Source organism: Dysidea avara, chromosome 7 (assembly GCF_963678975.1).
Source record: "Dysidea avara chromosome 7, odDysAvar1.4, whole genome shotgun sequence".
NCBI lineage: Eukaryota > Metazoa > Porifera > Demospongiae > Dictyoceratida > Dysideidae > Dysidea > Dysidea avara.
This window is the reverse complement of record NC_089278.1, coordinates 28,314,377-28,327,128: the sequence shown is the minus strand read 5'-3', so window position 1 is coordinate 28,327,128 and position 12,752 is coordinate 28,314,377. Positions and strand designations below refer to the sequence as shown.

The 12,752-nt window shown below is 37.8% G+C and overlaps 1 protein-coding gene across 2 annotated transcripts in view; it reads left to right on the top strand.

The window, feature by feature from the left end:
* Positions 1-8,093, top strand: part of LOC136260531 (uncharacterized) — a 106,286-nt gene extending 98,193 nt beyond the window's left edge. For both annotated transcript variants that reach the window (XM_066054301.1, XM_066054300.1), the window contains exons 15-16: positions 7,740-7,820; positions 7,879-8,093. In XM_066054301.1, coding sequence (XP_065910373.1) covers positions 7,740-7,820; positions 7,879-7,910 — 113 coding nt within the window. In that variant the 3' untranslated portion in view covers positions 7,911-8,093. The remainder of the gene's footprint in view (positions 1-7,739; positions 7,821-7,878) is intronic.
* Positions 8,094-12,752: the final 4,659 nt, after the last annotated feature.

The window sequence follows — 12,752 nt, the reverse complement described above, 5'->3', positions numbered from 1 at the left end:
AGTTCATAATCTATAAAGCATATACTGTATAATACAAGTTCTGCAGTTTCAAAACAAATTGGAAAAGTTTCCCTGCTAAATTTAAATGATTTTACTATGTGTTATTCACCACAAATAATGTCTGCATACTTTAACTGCAAAACTGTCCCCATTTACAGTACACCATCAGATTTTCTCGTTCATGGAGAGTAAGAAAATCTGATTTTGTTCAACATGCAAATGGTACATATATGTGCGCTTACTTGTGATGGTCACTTACTTATAATGTAGTAGAAATAGAGCTTACCATTGTAATGAAATGGTCTTCTTTTGTGTGTACACTGAGCTACATTGATGGATTCACCAGCTTATAAATAAATTGAGTCAGGTCTAAGTTGTCTTAGTAGCTGGTTTTAGCTGTGAGTTGTGATTGATTATTAAGTTCCTGTAATTTGTTTGCTGTACATTTGCTGTAGAAATCAAATTTCTTGCTGTTCCAAATGTCTATATAGTATATCTTCAAGGCTCGTTATAAAGGAATGAAACTTTGACAGTCCACACTTTTGTTGCCATAGAAAATAGAGAAACAGTACATAGAACCTGAGAAGTGTGCAAAATTTGCTGAGATGAGAACATTAACCGTCTCAGCAAAAACCTGACTTGTTTGCACAAGCATGCATGTTGAAAAAAACAGGTTTAAAGGAAAACTGTTAAATAATTGTTATGCTTGCTAAGCTACAAAGAAAAAATACTCAAGTTTTCATCAGGGCGTTACTCAGAGAAAGAAGTCTCAAACTTATACAGTATCTTATTCGCCTGCTCATGGAGAGTTCGAAAACCTTCGTTTCATTTCTGTATTTCTATAGCTCCAATGGTACATGTGTGTCATGCAAGGTGTCGTGTATGTTTGTTTATGATACAGTAAACATAAACAAGGTTGTCATCATTTTTTCTTTGCCTTCATACCTATATGTGTAAGTGATTACAGGGCTAACACTTACTGTAATTTAAAGTCACTGTATAAATTGATTGGCATACTTTATTCCACGGATTGGACTTATGTACTGGACTCGTGGACTGAGCTGGTAACAGCTTTTAAACAATAATCCAGGCACTATCCATCTCTTGCAACACTGGAGACACCACTATCGAGCTACAACTACTGCTGGCTCTTCCTTACAAGTAATGACACTAGTGCATGCACTAATTAATTAGAATACACTTACGATACATGTGTATTAGCAAGTACAGCATGATAGAGGCTATTCTTGTATTGTAGATGTTTTCCTTTGTTGCTTTAGCATTAGTGTTAAAGCTGTAGAGATGAGCCAGTAATTATTCTTAGCAGGTACCTAGGTGGCACCACCAGGCAAGGTGATGGGACTATGCAAATAATCTGGCTCATCACTACAGCCCTAATGCCAGTTGTTAAGTACTGAAGCAACACAGGAAAACATATACGCTACAACAATAGCCTCTGTCACACTTTATCACTGTGTATCGTAAGTGCATTCATTAGTGCATTCATTAGTGCGTGCGCTAGTGTCATATGACTTGTAAGGAATAGCAGTACCAGCGGTTATGGCTCCATAGTGGTGTCTCTAGTGTTGCAAGAGATGGATATATGCCTGGATTATTGTTTGAAAGCTATCAGCCCAGTCCATGAGTCCAGTCCACAAGACCAGTCCTTGAGTCCAGTCCGTGGAATAAAGTAGGCCAAATTGATTGTCTTGCTCTTCCTATTGTCTGGAATTGCTATAATTCCAAAACTCCTCACCACAGAAGGCTGAAATTTTGGTGATCCAGTCCTTGGACACTGCAGATAATGCTGAGAAAATAAAAAAAATGGAAATTGTGGGAACAAGTCAGAGATGGTCATGTATAATATATATCTAATCCAAAACAGCCAAGCTGTAAAAAAAGTGTGCGGCCCTCAGAAAGGCTATGGTGAAAAAAGATGTGAAATCCAAGGTGGCGGCCAAGAAATGGCTGTGATGGTAGGTTAATGGTAAAAATTTTAATAACAACAATTCAGGTGAATTTGGTGCCGCTTGGTCTTGGCACAAAAGTTCACCTGAATTGTCGTTATTAAAATTTTTACCATTAGCCTACCATCACAGCCATTTCTTGGCCGCCACCTTGGATTTCACATCTTTTTTCACCATAGCCTTTCTGAGGGCCGCACACTTTTTTTACAGCTTGGCTGTTTTGGATTAGATTTCATTTCTTTTTGTATTTGTATACCCCAAAGCCGGCCTATGGCCAGCTTTGGGACTTTTTTAACCTATGTTTTTTTCTTTACTACAGGAAGAAGAAAAGATGAAGTAGATGTACTTTAAATATTTTATCAGTAAATGTACAAATTATATATACTGTATAATACATATGTGACCGGATTTGCGAAAAGGGGTCTTCCACACACATCCAATTTGCCAATTTTGACAATTGATAACTTCAGATTGGAAAGAGCTATTGCCTTGATATTTGGGCAGTCGTGAGCACCACTATAGCTGAATACATGGTGAAATTTTCAGGTTAATATGTTACTTTAACACTGAGTTATGGTCTCCAACGTTTACAGAATTGGATGTGTGTGGAAGACCCTTTTTTGCAAATCCGGTCACATATATTGATTACAGAAATCTCCATGGTGGTTTCTTTGTAACTGAACACTCTACAAGGTGACTTCTTCTAATTGCTCTCTCTACAGAGTGATTTGTTTATAACTGAACTATCTACATGGTGGTTTATTTGTAGCTGAACTCTCTATAAGGTAAATTCTTCTAGCTGATCTCTCTACAGGAAGATTTGTTTGTAGCTGAACTATCTACAAGGTAACTTCTTATAGCTGATCTCTCTACAGGGTGATTTGTTCGTAGTTGAATTCTGTACAGGTGATTTGTTTGCAGCTGAGTTCTTTACAAAATGGTTTCTTTGTAGCTGAACTTTCTCCAAGGTAACTTCTTCTAACTGATCTTTCTACAGGGTGATTTGTTTGTAGCTGAACTATCTACAAGGTAATTTCTTCTAGCTGATCTCTCTACAGGGTGATTTGTTTGTAGCTGAATTCTGTACAAGTGATTTGTTTGCAACTGAGCTCTTTACAGAATGGTTTCTTTGTAGCTGAACTCTCTACAGGGTGATTTGTTTGTAGCTGAAATCCCTACAAGGTAACTTCTTCTAGCTGATCTCTCTACAGGGTGATTTGTTTGTAGCTGAACTCTCTACAGGTGATTTGTTTGTAACTGAATTCTCTACAAGGCGATACTTCTAGGTGATCTCTCTACAGGATTCCTTGTTTCTAACTGAACTCTCAACAGGGTGATCTGTTCATAGCTGAACTTTCTACTGGGTGATTTGTTTGCAGCTGAACTCTCTAAATGGTGGTTTCTTTGTAGCTGAACTCTCTACAATGTGACTTCTTCTAACTGAACTCTCTACAAGGTGACTTGTTTCTAGCTGATCTCTCTACAGGGTGACTTGTTTCTAGCTGAACTCTCTACAGGTGATTTGTTTGTAGCTGAACTCTCTACATGGTGGTTTCGTTGTAGCTGAACTCTCTACAAGGTAACTTCTTCTAGCTGATCTTTTTACACTGCATATTTGTTTGTAGCTGAGTTCTCTACAGGGTGATTTGTTTGCAGCTGAACTCTCTACATGGGAGTTTCATTGTAGCTGAACTCTCTACAATGTGACTTCTTCTAGCTGAACTCTCTACAGGGTGACTTGTTTCTAGCTGAACTCTCTACAGGTGATTTGTTTGCAGCTGAACTCTCTACATGGTGGTTTCTTTGTAGCTGAACTCTCTACAAGGTAACTTCTTCTAGCCGATCTTTCTACAAGGTGATTGAGTTTTTTGCAGCTGAACTCTTTGCATGGTGGTTGCTTTGTAGCTGAACTCTCTAAAAGGTGACTTCTTCTAGCTGAACTCTCTACAGGATGATTTGTTTGCAGCTGAACTCTCTACGTGGTAGTTTCTTTGTAGCTGAACTCTCTACAATGTGACTTCTTCTAGCTGAACTCTCTACAGGGTGACTTGTTTTTAGCTGATCTCTCTACAGGGTGACTTGTTTCTAGCTGAACTCTCTACAGGTGATTTGTTTGCAGCTGAACTCTTTACATGGTGGTTTCTTTGTAGCTGAACTCTCTACAAGGTAACTTCTTCTAGCTGATCTTTCTACAGGGTGATTTGTTTGTAGCTGAATTCTCTAAGGGTGATTTATTTGCAGCTTAACTCTCTACAAGGTGACTTCTTCTAGCTGAACTCTCTACAGAGTGATTGGTTTTTTCTGCAGCTGAACTCACTACATGGTGGTTTCTTTGTAACTTAACTCTCTACAGGGTGATTTGTTTGTAGCTAAACTCTACAGGGTGATCTGTTCATAGCTGAACTCCCTATAAGGTAACTTCTTCTAGCTAATCTTTCTACTGGGCGATTTGTTTGTAGCTGAGTTCTCTACAGGGTGATTTGTTTGCAGCTGAACTCTACATGGTAGTTTCTTTGTAGCTCTACAATGTGACTTCTTCTAGCTGAACTCTCTACAAGGTGACTTGTTTCTAGCTGATCTCTGTACAGGGTGACTTGTTTCTAGCTGAACTCTCTACAGGTGATTTGTTTGCAGCTGAACTCTCTACATGGTTTATTTCTTTGTAACTGAACTCCCTGCAAGGTGACTTCTTCTAGCTGATCTCTCTACAGGGAGATTTGTTTGTAGCTTAACTCTCTACAGGTGATTTGTTTGCAGCTGAACTCTCTACATGATGGTTTCTTTGTAGCTGAACTCTCTACAAGGTAATTTCTTCTAGCTGATCTCTCTACAGGCCGATTTGTTTGTAGCTGAACTCTCTACATGATGGTTTCTTTGTAGCTGAACTCTCTACAAGGTGATTTCTTCTATAGCTGATCTTTCTACAGGGTGATTTGTTTGTAGTTGAACTCTCTACATGATAGATTCTTTGTAGCTGAACTCTCTACAAGGTGATTTCTTCTATAGCTGATCTTTCTACAGGGTGATTTGTTTGTACCTGAACTATCTACATGATGGTTTCTTTGTAGCTGAACTCTCTACAAGGTGATTTCTTCTAGCTGATCTTTCTACAGGGTGATTTGTTTGTAGCAGAACTCTCTACAAGGAAACTTCTTCTAGCTGATCTCTCTACAGGGAGATTTGTTTGTAGCTGAACTCTCTATACATGATTTGTTTGTGGCTGAATTCTCTACATGATGGTTTCTTTGTAGCTGAACTCTCTACAAGGTAACTTCTTCTAGCTGATCTCTTTACAGAGTGAATTGTTTGTAGCTGAACGATCTACAAGGTAACTTCTTCTTACTTATCTCTCTACAGGGTGATTTGTTTGTAGCTGAACTTTCTACAAGGAAATCTCTTTTAACTGAGCTCTGTACAGGGTGAATTGTTTGTAGCTGAACTATCTACAAGGTAACTTCTTCTAGCTGATCTCTCTACAAGGTGATTTGTTTGTAGCTGAATTCTGTATAGGTGATTTGTTTGCAGCTGAGCTCTTTACAGAATGGTTTCTTTGTAGCTGAACTCTCTACAAGGTAACTTCTTCTAGCTGATGTATCTACAGGGTCACTAGTTTGTAGCTGAATTCTCTACATGGCGGTTTCTTTGTAACTGAACTATCTACAAGGTGACATTTTCTAGCTGATCTTTCAACAGGGTGATTTGTTTGTAACTGAACTTTGTACAAGAAAACTTCTTCTAACTGATGTCTGAACAGGGTGAATTGTTTGTAGCTGAACTCTCTACAGGGTGATTTGTTTGTAGCTGATCTCTATACAGGTTACTTATTTCTAACTGATCTCTTGAATTCTCTTCAGGGTGACTGCTCTATTAGGATGACTGCTCTATTAGAGTATCTCGATCTCGCACTTGCTACACCAAGTTGGATTTCGTGTTATAACTCCGTGGCTTTAAGTCTGATTCTTCTACACCATTGAAGAGCCTTTCTAAGATGATAACTCCATCTGTACAGCGATTTTCAAAGCATTACCCCAAGTGGTTTATCTGGTAGGCGTGGCAAGCATAATAATAATAATAATAATAAAAGATAAAAAAATAGCTAATCTCGATTGCGTAATTGTTACATACTGTTGATTTTTTCGCTGTATCTTCCTGGTTTTTAGCTCGATTTCTTTTAAACCACAAAAGGTTTGAGGTTCAATAGTTAACCTATTCACCCACCGATTTTCAGCTTCTTTCCATACGCGGTTTACCCTGTAGGCGTGACAACATATTGGTGTTATTTTTCGTGCATAATCGCTCATAACTCTTTGCCTGTTTATGGTATTCCAGCCAAAGTTGGTACCGAGATGCGCCTTTATACCCCCCTTCTGTGTGCCAAATTTCAAGGCAATCGGATAACGCGTTCGCGTTTTATAGCAGTTTTTGTAAGTGTGCGAAAAGAGGAAGAAAAATAAGAAGAAAAAAACGAAGAAACTAAGCCAATTTTTGAAGTCGCATATCTCAGGAATGCCTGAAGCGATTTCGCTCAAATTTGGAATGTGGAGTACTGAAGTTGGAGGGAATGTACACAGCAAAATTTGTCTTGTTTCATCAAGGCAGCACAGAGCTACGGAGGTGCGAAAATTGCGTTTTGTTTCTTCCTGTCAATATACTCACGGGGTTGCGCGCCGACTTCTTGGGCCGCACGACACACTACCGTGTGTCTTGATATATATATATATATATATAGCGTAAGCGATCAATTGTCGACCACTATTCAGTTATACTCCACGAAGCCAATATCATTCAACCCACGGTAAAGCTTATTAGTTTAACATCACTGCAAGTGTAAATACAATCTGTGCCTATACTTAACTAACTTTTAATACGTGGCAAAACGTAGTCAAGATGGTTTTCGTTTCATTCCCTCTGTATCGAAAGTCGACCACGCATATTTTAACTTGACTGTAATAGATTATTCAATAGCTTTAAGTCAACGACCCTCAGTTTTTCCCTTTGCCATAGTAACTACATTTATGGAATAGATTAGTAATGGATACTATCGGACTCCACAATTATCAAGATCAATATCCATATATGGTATCGCCTGTGACAACCGCGTGATAACGAAGTATTCTATAGTTTTTCGTGAAATAAAACACGAAGAAGACCTTGTCTAGTGTGTACCATGGCTCAAACGGACGACAGTGCCAGTACTGGCTACCATTTCACTGTTTGTGCATCCAGAGTGTGATTTCAAGTTCATTCCATAATGTTGTAGCATCTCAATCACCATTTTGCTTATTTGGATATGATAGAGTACTTGCATATTCATTGGGGCCTGTTTCACTTCTTGGGATTCTTTCTAGAGCTGTTGTCACCAACTATCCTTACCTTAGTGAATATTCATGCAGCTCCTCATAATTTCAGTATTCGACTTTAAATACACCTGTGGTCGACATAAGATACTGGTCGACATTCGATCGCTTACACTATATATATAATTGGGAAAGTTATATATTTTGCCAAATGTTAGAGTAGGTGACTGCTCTATTAGAGAATCCTGATCTCATGAATTTGTATAAATATTAGGCCAATTGTGATCTTAAATCGCTTCAATATGCCAAAAGAAGTTGCAATTCTTATGCCCCAATAATATGCTCAAACCACAACTCTTGGACCCCTGCAGTACACTGTAATAAAAATAAATAAAACTTGATTGTTGAATTCTAACGAGTTGATTTTGGAGATACTACCTACTACAATTTTTACAATGTTTTTAATATTTGTTAGCTTTATCTACATCACAAGATACAACTGCATCTGAGCTGCCAACAACTGAAGCAAGACCTTCAAGCACACGACAATCAACAGGTACTCCATTGTGTACACTTGGAATATACAACTGACTTTGTGTTATCCCCATCACTAGTTCCTCAACAAAGAACATGCTCCTTGATGTAATCTGTGATATTTAGACTGTAGCAGTATTTAGACAAAAAGAATACCAGCACATTTATAGATGCATGGTTGTACAATTATAGGATTGTATTTTAAGAAAATCACGTGTTATTAATTTTGTGCCTGTTTGTGTACACCTAGCTACAGTGTATGTAAATGTATAATACTTAAAGACAGTAATACATTGGGAACATAAATTAAATATGGCCAAAATGATCCAAACAAAAGTGAATAAAATGCACAGTGCATATTGAAAGAGTTATGCATATCTGGAGTGCCCAGAGGCTTCTTTTTTCTAATGAAGTATAGTATTATTTTCTGAATGTGTTGCTAGTTTAGTAGTAGGCCTGTGTCAATTGGATAATAATAGGCTGGAGTGCTATGCCAGCATCATGTTGTCATATTAGGTAGGTAGATATTTCAAACTATGTGTAGCTTATATTATATATTAATTCCATGAAAATAGATCGATACTCCTTAATAGAGCAGTCAGTGGAAACTACAATGTAGCACTCAAAATTAATGCATTGTACATAGCTTTCTTGGATTGATACTCTCTAATAGAACAGTCACTTTGTAGTGAAGCATTCTAATGGAGTATTCACTGATTAAAATGTTCCAAGATAATTGTAACAAATGTTGCTAACTTAGCAGCATAATGGGTGAAATTTTTGAGAAATTCCTGAAAGCATTTTGGGCAAAAGTTTGAATATAGTATATATAGAAAAGTTGCATTTTTGGGGTGTGTCCCATGTAATGGTGCTTCTGATTATCAATTCAGTATTGATGGTCACGGTATTTAACAAAAATTCATTTTAAAAAATGTTTTAGCCAACAATACAAAATGTTCTAAGGGTATGTAACAGTTTAAGCCATTTAGTTTATTGGTCTAAGTAGTGGTGAAGTACTAGTCTTACGAAGAATTTTAAAGTGAGTTTTCATGGGCCCTTAGGTAATTATAAAACCCAATTCAAGATTTGTGAGTCATAAGGTAGAATTTGTTCCTTTGCCTCAATGTGCTATAATTCAACCCTTAAATAAGTTAGCGAATCCCTAAAAATTTATGTATAGTCTATATATTCACCTGAGCCCTTGTTTCTTGTTAATAACTCTTGTTACATGGGCCAGCTGCCCAAGCATTTAGTAGTACTGTGAAGCCATCAAAATGCGCTTTGATATGGGCAAGAACAAGTGAGTTATGAGGCTTTAAAAATATCCCATACATTTAGTATGGACGAATCAGGTGCGCAAACATGTTTATAACATGAAAACATGCTTGTTCCAGTACAAAACCATTGGGAGTGAACACATGTTCGAAATTCAACTCTTTGATATTACCATATATTTGGTGGGTGCTCATGAGCTTTTACCAACTATAGGTACAGTATGTCTATTGCCCTACATTGGGTGGAATAGGTGCATGTGGGTAGTAATTAAGGCTTATAGGAGTATATAGAAAATGGAGTAAGAAATCCAGAGCTGAGGTCAAATTTAGGGTGGCCCTGCAAGCTAAGTGGGAATTTTCAGAGGGGTAGGCCTGAGCCTATTATGCTTTTGAAATTGCCTGTTATACTTTTAAACAATATTATGCCCAGTTGTGTCCCATTATGCTCCAAATATATAATATGCTTACATAAAATTGTGCCTTGACTGCGCATGCTCTATTATAGAGTATCTAATGCATCTGTGAATGTTCTATTAGGACAAGTACACAGAAAAATTTGGAATGTTCAACCAGAGTAGGGACCATAGCACATCAATAAAAAGTACTGAAACAAGTTGGAGTAGTGCACAATATTAAATCACAGTACGTAATTAACAGTAAGAAATATCCCTACTGTGCATTTCCATTATGGCATATCTTGAGCACAGTAGGGATATAACACTTCTTATTGTTTTACTGTGATTTAATATCGTGCACTACTCCAACTTGTTTCAGTACTTTTTATCGATGTGCTATGGTCCCTACTCTAGTTGAAAACTCAAATTTTTCTGTGTACTTGTTTATTAACTTTTTTTGTAAATAATTATTATGACTTGTGAACCCATGCATTCCACATCTGAAATGGCACCGTACACCCCAATTATTGTCTGAAAAGTGAAGTATCCATTATGCTTCGTTGTCGGCTGTGTTCAACCCGTTACACAGCAGTGCAAATCAAGAACTGTTTGAAAAGCACCTCTGCTATCAAAATAGCCACTATGACAAATACAGACTATTTCCGTTCTTGTTTCTGTTGCAAAGGGAAGCCATCACGTGCTATCACCAAATCGACACTTTTCGCTGTCAGCAAAGATGAATGGGGTACAAAGGAGGACACTAGTAAGTCCATGAAGAATGCATTGTACATACTGCGGTATGCCAAAAGGCACCTGTCGGGCCGAAGTGACTTCGAACAGTGAAAAAATCAAGCCCGTAGTCTTAGCCGTTATCGAGTTACGCTTGTCTGAAGGCATCAGTCAGTTACTCAGTCAGTCAGTCAGTAGAAAATTCCATGAAATAAGTATTTGTGACTGGATCTACGAAAACCGTTCTTATCGCCCAAGACAGGAAGTTTGATTTTTTCACACAAACACAAAGCTTAATGAATGCACTATCAAGTTTCACTGCCACAGTCGACCAGAGTAAAGTGGTCTGCTTTTGCTGGCTGCTTTTCTAGAGCACAGTGGCGAGCCGTACGAGTGGTCTGGGGTCTTGATGCAGCCCTGGCCGACCAGGAGATGGCTGTGTGTGGCTGTACAGCTCTGTGGTGTTGGACAATGACCTGTGCTGTAAATTTCCTTTCATTTTAGCCAGTTCTGAGCCCTGAATGGCCTATAACTTGGCCTAATTCATCCTAGCACGTCTCTTTTCAATTTTTGAACACCATCTTGCCCTCCTTCCAGGGCCCCCGCGTCCCACCCCTTCTGGAGCTCACCTGATACAGACAACCTCGGTTTAAAAACTATCTAAAATGGCGGGAAACTTAGCTGTTGACTACTTCTTCAGTGGATGATCAGGAAGGTAAGAAATTGTTGTGAAACGTGTGAAAATTTGGTATGCGTAGCTACCTCCATTGGCCAGCTACAACACACAGAATATTTAAAACCGACGTTTCTCGATACTTTAAAATGGGCGATAAGACCGGTTTTCCCAGAGACAGTCACATTTTTAGAATTCCATAGCAATTTGTTGAAAGGGTTTCGGCTTAATCTGAAAGCTTGTTTGGGCCTAACCAATACTGTCTCATCGTCATCAGTGAAAACTGAAGCTGGTTTTTGGGTGATCTTATCCCATGGCGTGGGCCACACCTACTCCTTTGTGGTCCCTACTATACACTACTATTGTAGTGTATGATATTTCAACATGCGGTGACTGTTCTATTAGAGTATATTGATCTTTAACTAATCTTCTCTTCACAATGTAGTTAGCACTGTTAAATCTTATTTTTAACAAGTTTGCACACTATTCCATTCTGCATCATGCAAAATAGGCAGAGTTTCAGCTTCTCTGATAACCAATGCACAAAAATTGTGCCTATTATGCTGGCATTATGCTCAATGCTTTTGGCTACCTAATATACCCCAAATTATGCTGGCATAATTGAGGGAGTTTCAGGTTTAGGAAGTTTCAATAACTGTGATCCCAGACTGAGAATGAAGTGTGAATGTTAACCTTATTTAAGAAACACAGTATACTCTTCACAATAGTTACCAATTAAGGTATACATATGTGGGTATTACAAGTCACTTAAGTTAAAAGCATTCTTATAACCTAATAATTCAGTCTTGATAGCTTAGTGGCCTTTTTACAACATAGATCTAGAAACTAGCTAGCTAGCTGTAGCTAGCAATGAATTGGTAAAATCACTCCACAACATTAATATTGTTTTATAGCTGAATTTTACTGATTCAGGCCTTCACAGAAAGTTTTCAGCAATTCAGTACTCATTAAAATGATAATATTTTTAGAGGCTCTTAACACACTAAACGCCATAATGGTATTTTCAGGGTTTCAAAGGCAAAAGAATGAAACTTGGCCAGTAGAAAAAGTCCCAATAATAAATAATAATACACTAGGCTAGTAGCTATAACTCTTGGTGATTTTATCATCCACACGGATTGTAAATAATTTTAGGGGTGCATGCACTATATTTTCAGAAGGGGTTTCAGCTGAAACCACTGTATTTGCCCTGCTACTTGTGTGCTCAAATGCCTATAATAAGGTACTATATAATAAATATAATGCAACATTCCAACAAACGTAAAGCAAGAAATTTATGTGGGATACAATTTCAAATTTAATTATTTTTAATGGATTTCAAGGGCATCTTATAGCTATACCACAAAATGTTGCTCCTGTACAAGTTGTATGGAGATTGATGTATAAACCATGAAAATTATACAGATTAGCAATCCACATAGCTAATGTTATTAATACAATGAAAAGTACTTGCCCACGGCATTTGAATGCCACAAAATGTTGCTAACTTCACTTATTGTCTAACTGCAAAAAAGCCATACAGATTTGCCAGCTATGAAAACAAGTTGGGCGAACTATACAGTATGTATGTGGCATGGTTGACATTTCATGCAGATTATTAATTATTTGTCTATCATAAAGTACCATACTACAGCTAAGTTTGGCTAAAATTGTCACCTAAAAACCTTCCTGGAACCTTGGCAGGTACAAACATGCCTTCAGTATGACTCCAATTGCTTCCAATAGGTTGCTTTAAAATTTCAATTTCTTTTCTAGTGACTAAAATTATAATTACTTACCTGCTTGATTCCTGCAGAAAATGTAACCTGGTAACAGCAATGGTTGCAGGCTTGATTTTCACTGTTCAATGTCACTTCAGCCCA